This window comes from Nicotiana tomentosiformis, chromosome 3 (assembly GCF_000390325.3).
Source record: "Nicotiana tomentosiformis chromosome 3, ASM39032v3, whole genome shotgun sequence".
Classification (NCBI taxonomy): domain Eukaryota; kingdom Viridiplantae; phylum Streptophyta; class Magnoliopsida; order Solanales; family Solanaceae; genus Nicotiana; species Nicotiana tomentosiformis.
Window position 1 is genome coordinate 46496235 of NC_090814.1, and position 21295 is coordinate 46517529.

Consider the following 21295-nt stretch of genomic DNA (forward strand, 5'->3'; position numbering starts at 1 on the left):
CACCTCCAGCTCCAGCTTCTGATTCTGGTATTTCTGATGTTGATCTTAGGGGAGCCATACATATGTTGGCGCAGATAGTGGCTTCTCAGGCCTAGAGATCGAGTGTTGGGCCTACTTCTTCCAGTCAGCCAGGGGAATTTTCTAGTTCCAGGGTGAACAAGTTTCTTCAATTAGATCCTCCAGTGTTTACGAGTACTCATCCCGAGAAGGACCCCCAAGACTTCATTGATGAGATGCACAAGGCTCTCCGGGTTATGCATGCTACAGAGTCGGAGGGAGTGGAGTTGGCCTCCTACCACCAGAAAGGGGTGGCCTATTCTTGATTTGAGTTGTAGGAGGAATCCCGTGAGGAGGGAAGCCCTCCGACAAGGTGGGGTGAGTTCACAGATGCCTTTATGGATCATTTCTTGCCTGCCGAAAATAAGGTAGACCGTGACGTTGAGTTTGAAAGCCTGAAGCAGGGTAGTATGAATGTGTGGGAGTACCATATGGAGTTTGTGCACCTGTCCAAGTATGCCATTCACATGTTGCCCACTATGGAGGCTAGAGTGCGCCGGTTTGTACAGGGCTTTAGCCCCTTGGTTATTAATGAGGCCTCTACAGCTGCCTTGAATTTCGATATGAACTATGGTAAGATGGTGGCATTTGCTCAATCCACAGAGACCCGCAAATTGAAGAATAGAATAGAGCGTCAGAGTAGCAGCAAGGCCCAGTCCGCGGGCAACTTTGGTGGTTCTTCCAGTGGTGGTGGTGGTAGGTCGGCATTCAGGGGAGGGTCATCAGGACCATCTCAATCATTTGCTCAGTCTTCAATGAGTGCACAGTCATCTGGACCTAGTCAAGGCAACAGGGGACCCCACCAACAGGGTCGGCCCGACAGAAGGTTTCAGCAGCGGAGGCTCCCATGCCCTAAGTGTGGGAGGATGCATTTTGGGGCCTGCTTCATGGACCTACCTATGTATTATGGGTGTGGTGTGAGGGGTCATATTTAGAGGTATTACCGCTCGTCCCGCCGAAATATGGGCATAGGTGCGGCGCAGCCAGCTAGTTCTGCAGCTACTACATCCACAGCACCTCCAGCTCGAGGCACCCCAGCACCCGCAGGGCGTGGTGAAGCTAGGGGTGGTGCACAAAATTCGGGAGGACCCAACAGATTTTATGCTATGCGGAGGCGTCGAGATTCAAAGCCTTCTCTAGATGTTGTAACAGGTATATTGTGTGTCCAATCCCATGATGTATATGCTCTTATTGATCCCGATTCCACTTTGTCATATGTCATTCCTTATATTGCTATGGAATTTGGGATAGAACCAGAACAACTTCATGAGCCATTCTCTGTATCTACTCCGATTGGTGAGTCTATTTTGGCCGCGCGAGTTTATAGGAATTATGTTGTCACGTTGTATGGTCGGGACACCGTGTCCGATCTTATTGAATTGAGAATGGTTGATTTTGACGTGATAATGGGGGATGGATTGGCTTTATTCTTGTTTTGCCAAGCTTGATTGTTGAACCAGGACTGTTAGATTTGAATTTCCAAATAAGCCAATTATTGGGTGGAAGGGTGATGATGTAGTGCCGAAGGGTAGGTTTATTTCTTACCTTAAGGCCACAAAAATGATCAACAAGGGGTGTATTTACCATTTGGTCCGGGTTACGGACACCAATGCTGAGGCACCTATACTTGAGTTTGTTCCTGTTGTGAATGAATTTCCGGGAGTCTTTCCGGATGAACTCCCTGGGATCCCACCAGACATGGAGATTGATTTTGGGATTGATGTGATGCCAGACACGCATCCTATATCTATTCCACCCTACGGAATGGCACCGACAGAATTGAAGGATCTAAAGGAACAATATAGAGATTTGTTAGAAAAGGGTTTTATCCGGCCGAGTGTGTCGCCTTGGGGCGCACCGGTCTTTTTTGTGAGAAAGAAAGATGGGTCACTGAGAATGTGTATTGACTATCGGTAGCTTAACAAGGTTACAATCAAGAATAAGTACCCACTACCAAGGATAGATGACTTGTTTGATCAATTGCAAGGTGCCATGTACTTCTCCAAGATTGATTTAAGATCCGAGTATCACCAATTGAAGATATGGGAGCGGGATATTCCGAAAGCAGCTTTTAGGACCCGGTATAGGCATTCTGAATTTCTAGTGATGTCTTTTGGGCTAACAAATGCCCCAACAACTTTCATGGATCGTATGAATCGATTCTTCAAGCCTTTTCTTGACTCTTTTGTGATAGTGTTTATTGACAACATCCTTGTACATTCACGCAATCGAGAGGACCATGCCAATCATCTCAGGGTAGTTCTGAAAACCCTATATCAGCACAAGTTATATGCAAAGTTTTTGAAATGTGAATTTTGGCTCGAATCTGTTACATTCTTGGGTCATGTCGTCTCCAGAGAAGGAATTGAGGTTGATCCTCAGAAAATTACAGCTGTGAAGAATTGGACGAGGCCTACAACCCCAATAGAGATTCACAGTTTCTTAGGCTTAGCGGGTTATTACAGGAAGTTTGTGGAGGGGTTTTCTACCCTTGCCTCTTCGTTGACTAAATTGACTCAGAAGGCAGTAAAGTTCCAATGGTCAAATGCTTGTGAAAGGAGTTTCCAGGAGCTGAAATCAAGATTGACTACAACACCGACGTTGACCTTACCAGAGGGTGCATATGGATTTGTGGTATATTGTGATGCTTCGAGAATTGGGCTTGGATGTGTATCAATGCAACAGGACAAGGTGATAGCTTATGCTTCTAGGCAACTCAAGAATCATGAAAAGAATTATCCAACACATGACTTAGAACTTGCAGCGGTGGTATTTGCATTGAAGATTTGCCGTCATTACCTTTATGGGGTCCATGTGGATATATTCACGGACCATAAGAGCCTTCAGTATATTTTCAAATAGAAGGAGATGAATCTGAGGCAGGGAAGATGGCTTGAGCTACTCAAAGATTACGACATCGATATCTTGTATCACCCGAAAAAGGCTAATGTTGGTGGCGGATGCTCTTAGCCAGAAATCTATGGGTAGTTTAGCTCACTTAGAGGCATATCAAAGGCCATTGGCCAAGGAAGTTCACCGATTAGCTAGTTTGGGAGTTTGTCTTGCGGACTCTAGTGAAGAGGGGTAATTGTACAAAATAGGACTGAATCATCGCTTGTTGTGGAAGTCAAAGAGATGCAATACAATGATCCATTTTTGGTGCAATTGAAGGAGGGGATTCATAAACGTAAGACTATGGCTTTTTCTATCGGCTTGTATGACGGTATGCTAAGGTACCAAGGGCGGTTATGTGTTCCAAATGTGGATGGTGTCCGGGAAAGAATCATGACCGAGGCTCACACATCTAGGTATTCCGCGCACCCGGGCTCTACAAAAATGTATCATAATCTTAAGGAAGTCTATTGGTGGAATGACATGAAGAGGAATGTGGCAGACTCTATGGCAAGATGTCCGAATTGTCAGCAAGTAAAGGCCAAACCCTAACAACCTGGTGGGTTGGCACAGAACATAGAAATTCCAATATGGAAGTGGGAAATGATTAATATCGACTTTGTGATAGGACTACCGCGCACTCCGCACAAGTTTGACTCAATTTGGGTGATTGTGGATTGACTCACGAAATCAACACACATTTTGCCGGTTAAGGCTACCGACACAGCAGAACAGTATGCTTAGTTGTATATCAAAGAAATAGTCAGTTTGTATGGCACTCCAATTTCCATCATATCTGATCGGGGAGAACAATTCACTGCTAGTTTTTGGAAGAAATTTCAGCAAGGTTTGGGTACTCAGGTGAATCTTAGTATAACCTTTCACCTGCAGACTGATGGGCAGGTAGAGCGGACTATTCAGATGCTCGAGGATATGTTGTATGCTTGTGTTCTTGACTTCAAGGGTAGCTGGAATGATCATCTTCCACTCATAGAATTTGTTTACAATAGCAGCTATCATGCTAGCATTCCGATGGCATCGTTCGAGGCTTTATATGGAAGGAGATGTAAATCTCCAATTGGGTGGTTCGAGATTGGGGAAGCAGAGTTGATAGGGCCAGACCTCATGCATCAAGCTATGGAAAAAGTTAAGATCATTAAGGAGCGGTTGAAGACTGCTCAGAGTCATCAAAAGTCCTATTAGGATGTTCGTCATAGGGATTTGGAGTTCAAAGAAGATGATTGGGTATTCTTGAAAGTTTCCCCCATGAAAGGTGTAATGCGATTTGGTAGAAAAGGGAAATTGAGTTCGAGGTATGTCGGACCATACAGAATCATTTAGAGGATCGGTGAGGTGGCGTACAAGCTTGAGCTACCACCTGTGATGTCATTAGTGCACCCTGTGTTTCATGTGTTTATGTTGAAGAAAGTAGTTGGAGAACCGACACTCATTGTTCCGGTTGAGACTATTGAGGCTAGTGAGAAATTGATGTATGAAGAAATTCCAGCTTCTGTTATTGATCGACAAGTCCGAAAGTTGAGAAATAAAGAAATTACATCCGTGAAAGTGCTATGGCAAAACCAACAGGTTGAAGAGGCTATTTGGGAGGCCGAGGAAGAAATGAAGATAAAGTATCCTTATTTGTTTGAATAGCCATGTATTTATAAAGTTGTGTTCTATGAAAATTCTAAGGGTTGCCTTCTATGAATTATGTATTATTTGTACAATTGGTGTTAAGGGTGTTCCTTTTTTGCTAATATATTGCTTGTGAGGCCACAATTAGTGTTGTTTTGTGTTAATTTACGTCGTTGGATTATGTATATGTTGTTAGGATGTGTTTCTTGTGTTCTCTGACGGGTGGATAGGCCCAGTTACAAGAGAAACTCTGGCAAAATATTTGGAAATTTAGGGAGTTAGTAAAATTTGGGGCTGCTGGTGTGTGGTATGGAAATTGAGTCGTATTAGATGCTAATAGTGAACTTTGACCCTCATTCGAGGACGAATAATCCTAAGTGGGGGAGAATGTAAGGTCCCGTAAAATTTCACAAAGAAAAAAAAATGTTCCATGGTGCCGGACCAGGCTTACGTGTTTGGGCAGAAGAAATGCACTTCTGCGGCCCGCTATGCGGCCGCAGAATCACTCTGCGGACCGCATAATGGTCGCAGAGTGAAACCGTCTTTTGGGCCATTTTTGATGTTATTTTTGCGGCCCATTATGCGACCGCAAAACCATTTTGTGGGCCGCAGTCTGATCGCATATCCAGCTTTGAGATTTTTCGTAGGGAGGTTCTGCGGCGCATTATGTGACCGCAGACCAGTTTTGCGGTGCATTATGCGACCGAGTCAGATTTTCCCAGTTTTGGAGGGCAATTATGCAGCGTATTTTGCGGACCGCATAAGCATTATGCGGTCATATATGCGACCGCATACCCTGTTCCGGAGCTTCATTTTTGGATTCTTATAACCTGACCCTACTTCGTTAAATTGACGATTTGTACCATTTTTGAGCTAAAATCAGATATTTTGAGGGTGAGAGAGTGCCCTAGAGTGGGAAAGTGATCTTCAACAATTTGTTCTTCAATTCTTGCTCTAATCTTTGAACATTAACAAGGAAAACTCACTAGGTCTTCTTCTTAGAGGTAAAATTCTACACCCTAGCCCTTAATTTCGAAATTTATATAAGAATGGGTAATTAGCAAGACAATTCTTGGGTATGTGAGTTGTTTATTTTGCATGCATGTGTTATCAAAGGGTGTAGCAGATTGTGAGCTAAAGATGGTAAATAGTGGGTTGTGGGATGATGGAATCCTCCATAAGAGGACCTTAAAACCTTAATGCATACCTAATGTTTGATAAAATGCTCAAATGAGCCAGAACCATGATCATCTTCCTAATTTTGGTTCAACTTGTTATATTTCTAAAATAGATTGAAGTTGCTAAAGAGTTTAAGGAAGCTCAATTGAGGTATGTTGGCAAAACCATTCTTTAAGAATTGGAACCCCAATATCCTTGTACGTTCCAAGATATTTATTACAAGTTGAGTATTCCAAATAAGTTTTGTGACAAAGATATATGTTTAATTTGTGTTTCAAATGCTCTCATGATATTGTATTATAAATTGAGGATGTGTTCCAAACTATGAATTGTGTATCTACGTGTTTGGATTTCAAGTCGTGATTTATGTGGAAAACTATTATGCCAAATTGTGTAGAGATCGTGATTGGGGTTACATCTCCACCCGCATATATTGGGGTGAGGCGGCATGGCCGCTCTATGTATGATTTTGGTATTGTTGTTGAAACACCACCTACAATTATATATTGGGGTGAGGCGGCATGGCCGCTTTGTGTAGGTATTGGTATCGTTGATGAATTTCCACCCGCATATATTGGGGTGAGGCGGTGGGGCTGCTTTCTATGATAATAGGTATTGTGTTTACACCTCCACCCGCATACATTGGGGTGAGGCGGTAGGGCCGCTTGAGTAGAGTTTTGGTATTGTGTTTACACCTTCACCCTCATACATTGGGGTGAGGCGGCGAGGCCGCTTTGTGTGGAAATGGTTACAGAGGATCTCATCTTGAATTCTATAAATATTAATGATAGCTCTTGATAAGCTTGTTTTGTTTTAACCGGCTATCTATGCTATTTTATTGTTGCCATGGTTCATCATGTTCATATTGTATTTCCGAGTTCTTAAATTGGTGTTTGGTTTCCATACTAGTATTATTTGACATGTACTAACGTCCCTTTTGCCTGGGGCGCTGCATCTTTAATGGATGCAGGTGGTTCCACAACAGAGGATATTGACCAAGGATAGTGGTGCTCATTCTTCCCAGCTGACTTGGTGAGCCCCATCTCATTCTGGGGTTGTGCGTCTTTTGTTTCATATGTGTTATCGTGTTTTGAGGAATAGCTGGAGCCTTGTTGCCGGCGCTATCATTGTACTCTTTGGTATTTTAGAGGCTCTGTAGACTAAGTGTGGGTTGTGTATGGGTGTTGGGAATGTTAAACAAGTTGTGTTATGATTAAATCACTCGTTCCACTTTGAACCATGAAGGTGTGTGTATGTTTTGAGAATTATTAAATGAGGTAACTATTGGTAATGAATTGGTATTGTAGACATGATCACCTTATTGTCTAATTAACGGAAATATGTATTATCCTTATTCATGGATGAGTTTGGGTAGAAGGAAATCTAATAGGCTTGCTCGGTCGGGTTCACTCGGTTAAGCGCCGGTCGCGCTCCCCGAGTTTGGGGTGTGACAATGACTAACACTACTTTTAAGGTCGTAAGTTCCCGGATCATTGGAACACTTCATGTTCATGCTCATCATGGAGAAATATGGTTCTTTACATTAACACATGCATGGCAAATCATTAGTAGATTTCAATAGTACATGGACCCAATTTCCTTTCTTATGGTTCATCATCATTAAGCATAAGACATCTCTTTTACACCTCATTATATACCTCTTTGTCATCTTGGGTCACTAGCTAAGTTCATAATTCTCGTTTTGGCAACGGCCACAGTTCACGTTCATACTACTACTTACTTGTACTAGTCATGGTTGATCATAGGACACTAATGACATTATTATATAAAGGACTTTCAGCTCATTTCATAGTCTTTTACGCATCTTTTCATTTCATTGGCACTAATGGCTACAAATGTAATATCATTCTTGATACGTCGGCCGTATTTAATATTTCATGTTCACCCCTTTCACTTTCACACTTCATCATGGTTTACAACAACAAAGCATCTCTAAATCATGACTTTTAGTTCACATATGAGCAAATAAGAAATCTTAGGCACATTGAGCTTTCTTCAACAATTTGGCATGATAGCTAGCAATTGAGACATAATTGAATTCATAATATTTCTTCACATGGTAACATTTAAATACAATCTTGGAGGATAAGACAATAGGATAAGTGCATTCGGAACACATTTTGAACATATATCTTTCGACACAGAGTTTGTTCAGAATAGTTAAGCTTATAAAGAACAACTCGGAACACGAGATATAAGAGCTTGAGCTAATCATAATTATTACTTACGAGGACATCATGTATTCGATTCTACTAGAGGAGTTTAGCCAACATACCTTGCTTCGAGCCTTTTAATTTACTACAACGTTCCGGAAATCTTAGCCACTTTGATTTATTTAGAGATATAGCAAAATTGAACAAAAATTAGGAAGGAGTTTATAGTTCCAGCTCACTTGGGCATTTTATCAAACACTAGGTGTGCAAATTACACTACAAGGTTCATCCACAAGATTTCCTTCACACCATAACTAATTCAACACCAAAACCACCCAAGATTGTTCAACAACTTCCCCACAATCCCTACTAGCTCATGCATGTGATAAATAACAATTCCCATAACCAAAAAGCATACTCCCAAATTACCCATCTCATACCCAAACTCGAAATTGAAGACTAAGGTTTGAATCTTACCTCTTAGATGAAGATCTTGTAGTTGGCTTCCTTTATTCTTGAAGATTGGGACAAGAATAGATGATTAGAATATTAGTTTCCTCTTTCTCTCTCTAAAATGCTCTTACCTCTCTCTAAAATCACCAGATGGATGCCTCAAAGGCTATTTTTCAAAATGGGGTCGGGTATAAAAATCAGAAAAATGAAGCTCCGAAACACAAATCTGCGGTCGCATAGTGACCGCAGAATGGATATGCGGTCCGCAAATCGGCCGCACAATTGGTTCCCCTGAACTGGAACATACGGGTTGGGTCTGTGGCAGATTTGCGGCCCGCAGACCAGTTCTGCGGTCGCATACTGCACTGCAGACTTATTCTGCGGTCGCATAATGCACCGCAGACTTTCCTCCAAACTTTCCCAATTACTGCTTCACTCTAGAGCCATTCTACGACCCGCAAAGTGATTCTGCGACCGCATAGTGGGCCGCAAAAATGTCTTTTTCTGCCAAAATATTTTCCTCTACAATCCTCAAAAGCGTAAACCCACCTCGGCTTCTCGAAACCTTAAATTCCTTTACGAAATTTTATGGGGCCTTACATTCTCCCCCACTTAGGATCATTCGCCCTCGAATGAGGGTTAAAATCCGTCATTAGCATTCAATGTGACTTAACTGCTATAAAATACACCAACAGTTCTAAATTTTTGACTAACTCCCTAAATTCCCAAAAATTTTGCCAGAGTCTCCCCTGTAACTGTGCCTATCCACCTGTCAGAGAAATAAAGAAAACAATCCTAACAACATATATATAACACCACATTGTACCACAGACTTGAAAACAATACCAACCATGACATCCTAGGCATTATATTATCAGTTGGAGCATTTGATTACACTGTACAAGTTTGGACGCCACTCATAGAAAGTAAACTCCTAGCATTCTTTTAACATAACAATTCCGTGATGATGTTGACTTTCTTCATAAATTAGTGAACGAGTTCTGACCCCTATTAACTCTGCCACACCTACTTTGGACCATCCATGGGCAACTTTCATCTTCCGCCACACGACACACCACCTAGTGGAATAATAACCCAATACACGATAATCACGGCCTTCCTTTGCCCTATACTCCTAAAAATACATTCCTGTAGCCACTCCTTGACCCAGTCATGATTCTACATAATAGAGTACATCCTTGTGGGAACCTCACAAATTTTCTTGCTCTTACTGAATCTCTACTTTTAAGAGACAATACGAAACATGATCTTCAAATTTCTAGCATCGACCTTTAGCCTCATACAAGATAGTGCAATATTCTGAACACGTCTGCCCACACTTGGATATTGAAATATGACAAGAAAATCACGTTTTTTTATATGTGAAAGCTTATGCACATACGCCTATAGAGTGACTAAGGGAATACACCTTCACCCATATCTTTCTCTTATATGATCACCCCCGTTAGACATCCTTTATAATCACTTAAGCCACGTTATATCCTTGGGTTAACACCTCTAATCCCCCCTCTACCAAAACCTATTGCCATCGCACATCATCATTACCGATTGAGTTAAACTTACCGTGGTTGAAGGTCCAAACATATAAGGAAGTACCATCCCATGATCAAGCATACATGGCACAATGGTCACACACATTCACACACATCATAAAACAACGAAAAAGGGGGTTGAGGGACTTACTTGCTGTCCCTTGGCTGTTGGGGTAGTTCCTTAGCTGATGGCCCTTGACTCCACACCCGAAACATTCATCAGCGCCACGCCGGCATACCCCCAAATGACGCCTCCTACACTTGGGACATGTGGGCCTCTATTGTAGCTGATAATCCCCGCTTGACTGGACCTGCTGATTAGACCCCTTGTTGCCTTGGTTACTATAGCCCCACCACTACTGTCACGCCCCAAAACCGGGGAGCGCGACCGACGCTCAACCGAGTGAACCCGACCGAGAAAGCCTGTTAGATTCCTTCTACCCAAACTCATTCATGAATAAAGAGAATATATGTTTTCCTTAATTAAACAATAAAGTGGTCATGTCTGCAATTACCAATTTCTTACCAATAGTTTCATCATTTTTTAAAGTCTTAAATGGAAAAGTAATACAACCACAACATAACATAGTTTGTCTTTCTCCAACACCAATACACAACCCACACTATGTCTACAGAGCCTCTATGGATAAAGAAGAGGACAATGATAATGCCGGCAACAAGGTCCCGGCTATACCTCAACCATAATACATAAAGATCAAAAGATACATGACCCCGGGATGAAGTGGGGCTCAACAAGTCAGCTGGGAAGAAGGTGTACTGCTATCACTAATCAATGTCTCCTGATGTGGAACCACCTGTATCCATTTAAAGATGCAGCGCCCCCGGCAAAAGGGACGTTAGTACCATTGAATAGTACTAGTATGAAGACTAAACACCAATTTAAGAATTCATAAATACAAGATGAATATGATGGACCAGTGCAGCAATAGTATAATATAGATAACCGTCTCAACCATAGCAAGTTTATTAAAAGCCATCAACAACATTTATAGGATTTAAGATGAGATCCTTTATAACCATCTTCACACAAAGCGGCCCCACCGTCTTACCTCAATGTATGCAGGTGGAGGTGTACGTTCAGTACCACAACTCAAATCAAGCGGCCCTGCCGCCTCACCTCAATGTATGCGGGTGGATGTATAACCACAGTACCAAGAACCTACACAAAGCGGCTATGCCGCCTCACCCCAATGTATGCGAGTAGTGGTGCCACAACAATACCAAAACTATACACAAAGCGGTCGTACCACCTCACCCCAATGTAAGTGGGTGGAGGTGCAGTCCCACAATACCATAATTCCTACACAAAGTGGTCATGCCGTCTCACCCCAATATATATGTGGGTGGAGGTGTATCACAATCACATTCTCTATACCATAATCCCCACACAAAGAGGTCATGCCGCCTCACCCCAATGTATGCGGGTGGAGATGTATCACAATCACAATCTCTACACAACTTGGCATAATAAGTTTCACATAAATCACGACTACAAATTATATCCTGTGTATACATAATCCATAGTTTGGGACACATCCTCAATTTATAATGCAATATGATAAGAGCATTTGAAACACAGATTGAACATATATCTTCATCACAGAACTTATCGGGATACTCGATTTATAATCAATATCTCGGAACTTACAAGGATAATGGGAATTCCAATTCTCAAAGAATAGTTTAGCCAACATACCTCACCTGAGCTTCCTTACACTCTAAATGTTCCGAAATTCTTAGCAACTTCAATCTATTTTAGAAATATAACAAATTAAACCAAAATTAGGAAGATGATCATGGTTCTAGCTCATTTGAGCATTTTATCAAACACTAGATGTGCATTAAGGTTTCAAGATCCTTTTATGGAGGATTCCATCATCCCACAACCCAACCTTTACCATTTTTAGCTCAACAATCATTCTACACCCCTTGATAACACATGCATGTAAAATAACCAACCCTCTTGCCCAGAAATTATCTTGCTTATTATTCATTTCTACACAAAGTTCGAAATTGAGGGTTAGGGTGTAGAATCTTACCTCTAGGATGAAGACCTAGTGAGTTTCCCTTCTCAATCTTCCAAAACTTGGGCAAGAATTGAAGAACACCTTCTCACTCTAGGGCACCCTCTCTCACTCTAAAATGTCAGATTATGTATAAAAAATAGCCCAAAACGTGTATTTAACGAAGTAGGGTCGGGTTTTAAAAATCCAAAAATGATGCTCCGGAACAGGTTCTGCGGTCGCATATGCAACCACATAATGGTTATGCGGACAACATATCGGTCGCATAATTGGTTACAAAATAGCCAAAAGAACTGCCTATGTATGCGGTCGCATAATGCACCGCATAACAGTTATGCGGTCGCATAGTCGACCGCATTGCTGCTTCCAGAATAGTCCTCTCTTGCTCACTTCTGCGGCTATTATGCGGCCCGCAGAGTGATTATGCGGTCACATAATGGACCACATAAACACACTTTTCCGGCAAACATTTTCCTTTACTGTCCTGTGTATTGTTCAACCCAAAAGGTCTGAGCCGCGAAGAATTTCTATAATCCTCAAACACGTAAGCATAGTCCGGCACCATGAAACATTATTTTCTTTGCAAATTTTACCAGGCCTTACACTTAAGTACTTTGAAATTTTCCGGGGTGTTACAGCTGCTGATCAGGCCCTGACGGTAGTGCTCTAGCTGAATACTGAGCAACTGACTGCGTGGGTCCGGACGACACTCTCCTATGTAATGCTTTTCCACCATTACCCCCACTGTAGGATCCACTAAGATTGCCCACGGATCAGGTCTTTTTGTTATTATCTTGCTCCATCTTTCTTTTAACTTTTGATCCTCCGTAGCTTGAGCGAATGCCACCATTCTTCCATAGTTCATATTAAAATTCAAGGCAGCTGTAGCGGCTCATTAATAACCAATGGACTAAGGCCTTATACAAAACAACGCACTCTAGCCTCTATAGTGGGCAACATATAAATAGCATACTTTGACAGGTGCACGAACCTCATATGATACTCCCACACGCTCAGGCTACATTGCCTCAGGATCTCAAACTCAGTGGCACGGGCCGCCTTAGTCTTGGCAGGAAAGAAATGGTCAATGAAATCATTGGTAAACTCACTCCACCTCGGCGGAGGACTTCCCTCCTCACGGGACTCCTCCCATAGCTCAAACCAAGAATATGCCACCTCTTTCAGGCAGTAGGAGGTCAACTCCACTGCCTCCGTCTCAGTAGCATGCATAACTCGGAGAGTCTTGTGCATATCATCAATGAAGTCCTAGGGGTCCTCCTCGGGGTTAGTACCCGTGAACACCGGAGGATCAAGCTGAAGAAACATCTTCACTTTGGAACTAGTGGAATCCCCTTGTAGACTAGAAGAAGTAGGTGCAATATTTGATCTTTGGTCCTGGGAAGCCATTATCTGAGCCAACATTTGTATAGCTCCCCTAAGATCCCATCAGAAACACCAAAATTGGAAGCTGGGGGTGGAACTGGAATATCAGTTGGAGGGATCGTTGCACCCTCGGTACGTGTAGGGACAGGTGCGATCTGATCAGTTGTAGTAGAATCAGGCAGTGTAGTAATTGGGGGAATATCCTCACCCCTCGGGTGTTAACCCGCATCATCAAATATTGAATCAACTGCCACTCCTGGGGTGACATTGGCTCCTTGGCCAGTTCTTGCCTTCTTCTTAGGTGCCATTTACTGAAAGTTAGAGCAAAGCACGAGTTAAAAGAGGAACAATCTTACAATCAGCTTTATCGCACGATCGAGAACATGAAAGAAGGGTGTTATTCTTAAATGCCCAAGTAGCATCCTAATTATAGATGTAGTCGAAAACACACCGATAAGAAGAACTCTACTAGACACGACTCAAGACATCCTAGGACACTTAAAAACTTTTAGCTCTGATACCAAATTTGTCATGCCCCAAACACGGGGAGCGCGACCAGTGCTCAACCGAGTGAACCACGTCAAGCAAGCCTGTTAGATACTTTCTACCCAAACTCACTTATGAATAAAGATAATACATATTTCGTCAATTAGACAATAAAGTGATCATGTGTACAATACCAATTCATTACCATTAGTTACTTCATTTTAAAGTCCTCAAAATATTACATTGCACATCCATAGTTTAGAAGTGGAACATGTGATACATTTACAACATCATTAGTTTGACCTTCCCAATCCAACGCACAACCCACACCATGTCTATGGAGCCTCTAACGGGTACAAAAGAGTACAAGGATAATGCCGGAAACAAGGCCCCGGCTATATCTCAAACACAATACTAGAGAAAACAAAAGGTACATGATCCTGGTATGAAATGGGGCTCACCAAGAAGCTGAGAGGAGGGTATACTGTTGTCACTGATCGATGTCGCCTGCTATGGAACCACCTGCATCCATTAAAAGATGCAGCGCCCCCAGCAAAAGGGACGTGAGTACATGTGGAATAGTACTCATATCAAAGGCAGACAAAACAACATATGAAAATATGGTAACTCAAATAAGAGGCATTTAAAGTGCACCAATAGACTACGAAACGTCCCATAAAATCAAATATCAAGCCTTATTATACTTGCATCATTCTAAACTTCTTTTAGGATCAACTAAGCCATATGAACCATACGTGGAATACATAGTATAAAGTAATTGAAACAACATGTACAAACAAGGCCAACGAAAGTGGGACCTATTGTTTGTATTAATAATGCGTCTCACTAGACCGTCCATATCCCTCTTTTATTTTACGCCCATATATTTCATAGACCGTCATTAGTGTTCACATATCATATTATACACCTATGCGTTTCATATACCGTCCATGGTGTTTATTCATACCGTACACCTATACATTTCATACACAATACACCTATGCGTTCATAGACCGTCCATAGGATTCCGTATACAATGCACCTATGCGTTTCATAGACCGTCCATAGAGTTCATAACATAATATACCTATGCGTTTCATAGACCGTCCATAGAGTTTCCATAGCACACCACTATGCACATAATCATATATAAATTCAAGCGACATGACTAACACTACTTTTAATGTCGTAAGTTACCAGATCATTGGAACACTTCATGTTCATGCTCATCATTGAGAAACATAGTTCTTTACATTAACACATGAATGGCAAATCATTAGTAGATTTCAATGGTACATGGACCCAATTTCCTTTCTTGTGGTTCATCATCATTAAGCATAGGACGTCGCTTTTACACCTCATTATATACCTCTTTGTCATCTTGGGTCACTAGCTAAGTTCATGATTCTCATTTTGGCAACGACCACCGTTCACGTTCATACCACCACTTACTTGTACTAGTCACGATTGATCATATGACACTAATGACATTATTATATAAAGGACTTTCAGCTCATTTCATAGTCTTTTACGCATCTTTTCATTTCATTGGCACTAATGGCCACAAATGTAATATCATTCTTGGCACGTCGGCCGAATTTCATATTTCATGTTCACCCCTTTCACTTTCACACTTCATCATGGATTATCAATAACAAAGCATCTCTAAATCATGACTTTTAGTTCACATATGAGCAAATAAGAAATCTTAGGCACATTGAGTTTCTTCAACAATTTGGCATGATAGCTAGCAATTGAGACATAATTGAATTCATAATATTTCTACACATGGTCACATTTAAATACAATCTCGGAGGATAAGACAATAGGATAAGAGCATTCAGAACACATTTTGAACATATATATTTTGACATAGAGTTTGTTCGGAATAGTCAAGCTTATAAAGAATAACTCGGAACATGATATATAAGAGCTTGAGCCAATCATAATTACAACTTACGAGGACATCATGGATTCGATTCTACAAGAGGAATTTAGCCAGCATACCTTGCTTCGAGCCTTAAAATTTACTACAATATTTCAGATATCTTATCCACTTCGATCTATTTAGAGATATAGCAAAATTGAACACAAATTAGGAACGAGTTCATAGTTCCAGCTCACTTGAGCATTTTATCAAACACTAGGTGTGCAAATTACACTACAAGGTTCATCCACAAGATTTCCTTCACACCACAACTAATTCAACACCAAAATAACCCAAGATTGTTCAACAACTTCCCCACAATCCCTACTAGCTCATGCATGTGATAAATAACAATTCCCATACCCAAATATCATACTCCCAAATTACCCATCTCATACCCAAACTCGAAATTGAAGACTAGGGTTTGAATCTTACCTCTTAGATGAAGATCTTGTGGTTGGCTTCCTTGATTCTTAAAGATTGGGACAAGAATGGATGATTAGAATATTAGGTTTCCTCTTTCTCTCTCTAAAATGCTCTTACCTCTCTCTAAAATCACTAGATGGATGGCCCAAAATAAGCCCCATAGGCTATTTATCAAAATGTGGTCGGGTATAAAAATAAAACAAATGAAGCTCCGAAACGCAAATCTGCGGTCGCATAGTGACCGAAGAATGGATATGCGATCCGCAAATCGGCCGCACAATTGGTGCCCCTGAACTGGAACATACGGGTTAGGTGTGTGGCAGTTTTATGACATGCAAACCTGTTCTGCAGTCGCATAATGCATCACAGACCTATTTTGCGGTCGCATAATGCACCGCAAACTTTCCTCCAAACTTTCCCAATTACTGCTTTACTCTGCGGTCATTCTGCGGACCGCAAAGTAATTCTACGACCGCATAGTAGGCCGCAAATATGTCTTTTTCTACCAAAACTTTTTCCTCTTCAATCGTCAAACACGTGAATCCATCTCGTCACCTCAAAACCTTAAATTCCTTTACGAAATTTTATAAGGCCTTACATGTTTACTTTTCTATATCTGTGAACGAGCTGATCATTACATCTCTTTAGTTATATACCTTTACTGTCTTCACTATACTGTTATGAATTGTTATTGGCTATTGGTGTCGGACATTGACCTTTTTCCGAGCTCGTCACTACTTTCAACCTAAGATTAGGTTTGTTACTTATTAATTACATGGCATCGGTTGTTCTCATAATACACTTCTTCACCTTACGTGAAGATTTTGGAGCTGATGTTGATGCGTATGGTAGGGGCTGGCATTTAAGATGTACTTGCCTTCCAGTTATAACTGACTCTTGTTCTTGGTAGGTTTAGATTCGTTAATCTCTTTATGTATATTTCGAACAGATGATGTATTTATTTCATACCAGCTTTGTAAATTTTATGTCTTAGAAGCTCATGACTTGTACTATTGATCCTTGGGATTTTGTATACAAGGCTCAGTTATTTTATTTATTGATTCATGTTATCCTATTTGAGTTGTGATCATTTGGCTTACCTAGTAGGTTGGGTTAGGTGCCATCATGACTAGCTAGAATTTTGGGTCGTGATAAGCTGGTATCAGAGATCTAGGTTCATAGATTCTACGAGTCATGAGTAAATGTCTAGTAGAGTCTTGCGGATCGGTATGATGATGTCCATACCTATCTTCGAGAGGCTACAATGCATCTAGGATACATTTCCCATCTTTCTTTCCTTATCGTGCGTCATTGATTCAGCTTGAAGCATATCTCTTTATATCCCTTCCACTCACTCGTATGTTGTGTTGAGCACTCGGTATTAGCTGTGAATCGACAGCTTGTGATTCCATGGATGAGGTGAGAGATGTGTACTCGATGTTGTGGTTAGGGGCCAGTCTGGAAGACTTGAGGCCAGGTTTTGATTGCAACTTGGGTTCGGTGGTTTCAATAGTGTCAGTATATGCTTTGGACCTGTATGTTCGGTATTGTCCCTAGTAGTGGAATTGATGGCTCAGTGAGTGGTTGGATATCTATATGATGAATATGAGGTGACTTCAGGATGTGTTCAAATGGCTTTGATGTGACGAGAAAGGTTACTTGGGATGTGAAAAGGGCTATTGGGGGGTTGATTCCTCTCTTGATATGTTGTACATACCTGAGTTACGAGTGTGTTGAGAATCTTTCATATTGTTCCTTTGTGAGATGAAGTAGATTCTTATGTCTTGTTGACGATTTCAGACCCGGGAGGATTAAGCAATTGCATAGTGGTTGTGGCCATGAAAGGATATACAAAAAGGCCGGGTTGAGGCTAAGCAGGTGGGCTATCTCCCGCGGGACGTACTGATGTTGTGGGATTCTTATGATGTTTTTGTGGAGAGTTTTCTCTTACCGATGTGTTATATGTATTGCAATTCGAGTTTGGATCCGTTGAGAAAGTTGTCTTGATTATCACTAAGATGAGTGTGAGCTTAGCAAATGATTTGAGGTATTTTATGGTTTGTTTTGCATGAGCTTATGAAGGATTTAGTTGAATTTCAGTGCGGGATTATTGCAGTAATAAAGTATGGGTATTGTGAGTTATCAAATGTTTTGTTCTATGGCTTTGAGCTAAGTGGGGGAGTATGCTATCGGCGATTTGATTGCATGGTTATGTGTTGTATTGGTTTTGGTCTGAGTCATACTTGTGGATCAGTTATAACTTGCAGAGGTTGGTTTTGAGGATGACTTAAGCAAGGAAATTTTTGGATGCACGGTGTATTACACTTTATGGATATATAGAAGTCTTGGAATGATTTAGGTTTGCTGTTCGTGATGGACGTATGTACTAAGAAAAAGGGGATTCACTTGGTTGCTTAGAGGTATGGATTACTTCTGGGGTGTTGGTGTGCTAATATATCATAGGTCGTTCGGCTCGTTTGGGTAGTGCATTTGAGATTTGAATGGGGTGGATAAATCTTGAGAAGGTTCTAAAGAGTTCAAGATTCATATGTGGCATTTGAGAATTTTTCTATATTAGTATAGGGATAAGATTTGTGATTTGCATTAAATGGTGCCGAGACTTGTGGTATTTCTATATCATTATTGATTCTACATTCAACATTTGAGAGGTTAAGGAAACAACTCCAGATTTACATAAGGTCTTTTCAGAGTGGGGTATCTCGGATGCGGTATTTTGGGTGCTTATGAGGGAATACAATAGCTTTTGGGCTTTAGGGCGACGTGGTTTCATGCTAGGATCTCTTGTGGTGAGCTTTGGTTAAGGATTGTAGTGTATTGGCAAGGAGAAGTGTTAACTTGGAGGCAATTCAGAAGAAACTCGAAGGAAGTAGGATAGCTTGGCAGTAGGTTGGATCAGTAAGGTAATGGTATGCTCGGTTCTTTTGGTTTCTTATGATGTGGCGAGGCTTTACAGGTGTTTTGTGGCAATACTCTTGGGTTTGTCAACCTGCGTGGCTTGGTTGAGTTAGAGGAATTCAGTTATGATGGCTTGGTTATGTGCAAATGGATTTCGAAGTGTTCTCAATGTTTTCTGCCATGACTTGAAAATGGATTTCGAAGTCAAGTAATAGGTTTCTAGTTAATTGAGTATGTATTCTGTGAAGGTATGGCCAAAACATTGTTATTATCTTGTGCAAATGTATTCTGCGAATGTATTCTGTGAAGGTATGGCCAAAACATAGGTTCCACGAGGATTTCGAAGTGTTCTCAATGGCTTGGTTGCAAACTATGAAGGTATGGCCAAAGCTAGACAACCAATAGTATATGTTATGGTTTGGTCACTGTGGACTTTAGAGGGTTAATTATCTATCTGTGGATGACCGAAGTTGATTTGGGGACCCATTGGTAGGCCTAATGAGGATGTGTATTCTATACCGGGTCGAATTTATTGACTCAACACTGTTATTGCTGAGGGGTGTGTCATTTAGTTGGAGTTGATCTTGTTCTTGTTTCGATATGTTCTATGTGTTACTCTTCTATGCTACGTTGGATTGTGATTTGTTGGTTATATGCACACATGATGCAGTTCTGTTTGGGCCTTGTAGAAATATGAGCGAGATGGTTATTGGGGTGTTGAATGGTTGATTGCGCCTTGGTTATAGTCTTTTCGGGCTGTGGCATATTGTGTTATTTGCTTCTCCATGGTTATGGTCATGCACTTCATGTACTTGATGCCAAATTGCATGTGATTGTTGATTTGAGCATTATGGCTTGAGGTATTTCATATGGAACGATGTTTGGATGGGTCACGCATGGCAACGGGGTCATGTTGGGATATGATACTTTGTATTATATTTGTGTGTCTTCGTTCTACTATGTGTGATGGGTTCATAGCATTATGTCTGTGGTGGTACTTGTTGAGCTCGCGGGGTAGTTCTCTCATTTGAGTCATTTTCTATGTTTGAATACATTTGAATTGTTGCTTATTGGTGCACATATTGCAGGGTTTGTGGATTTAGATTGTATTGGTGTGGCATGTCATTAGAATGGATGTGCTTGATGAGATGAGGTCATTGGACCTAGAATGGGTACTATAAGATTTGATTACGATATGTTTGGAAGAATAATATCAGAAGTCGCCTTAGAATTTGGCTTTGGATCTTGTCAGATGAGAGAGAGCTCCATGAATTTTTGATCTCGTGAGTGGTTATGAGTTTCTGCATGTTGCTTTCATCATCAGCAGTTTACAAAGGTTTTGAACGAGATCTTATTTGATATGAAGTTTATTACCGGTACCGGGTTTGTGTTTGAGCATCTACTGTGATCAGGAATTATTGCTATGAGTATGCGAGTTATGTGGTATATTATGTGATTACATCTTGGGTTATGGTTATGGCTTGATACAGCTTGTTCAAACTTATATAGTATGTAGATGCGAGATTCGGGTCTTGTGATGAATTCCGAATATTGGAAATTGGGTTCTAAGGTTCATGGGCTAAGGTTGAAGAGAAGATCTTCCGTTAGGGTGTGTTGTCGGACTTATATAGATCTGGGTGACGTGGGATCACCCCCAGGTATGTGCATGGTAAGGTTACACAGTGAATTGATGGCATGTGAACGACTCTTGGCACGTTCGATGGCGAACGTATGTTTAAGTGGGGGAGAATGTAACGACCCGATCGGTCATTTTGAGCATTTGCATTCCGTTCAGCTGTTTGAAGTCTTGAGTATCTTCATATGATGTATTATGACTTGTGTTAATCGTCGGTTTTGGTTTTTAGGTAATTCAGATTGATTTGGAAGAAAGATTCTCAACTAGGAAGCTTTAAGTTGGAAGAGTTGACGAAGTTTGACTTTTGTGTATTTGACCCCGGATCGGAGTTTTGATGGTTTCGTTAGGTCTAGATGGTGATTTTGGACTTGGGAGTATGTCCGGATTAGCATTTGGATGTTTGTTGAAGGTTTTTGAAAAATTTGGCAATTTAAAGGTTTGGAAAGTTTATAGGCTTGATGGGGAGTTGACTTTGATGATATCAGGTTCAGATTGTGGTTCCGGGAATTGGATTAACTTTGTTTTGTCATTTG

The 21295-nt window shown here is 41.1% G+C and overlaps 1 protein-coding gene across 1 annotated transcript; it reads left to right on the top strand.

Annotated features, from left to right (window-relative positions):
* Positions 1-1019: 1019 nt before the first annotated feature.
* LOC138907745 (uncharacterized) lies at positions 1020-1505 on the top strand. The gene has a single exon (XM_070198353.1). It carries the CDS (start codon positions 1020-1022, stop codon positions 1503-1505), a length of 486 nt encoding a protein of 161 aa, XP_070054454.1.
* The last annotated feature ends 19790 nt before the right edge of the window (positions 1506-21295 follow it).

Excerpts from the sequence above, each read along its gene's own strand:
- LOC138907745 (XM_070198353.1), top strand. The coding sequence starts at position 1,020 with ATGGGCATAGGTGCGGCGCAGCCAGCTAGTTCTGCAGCTACTACATCC.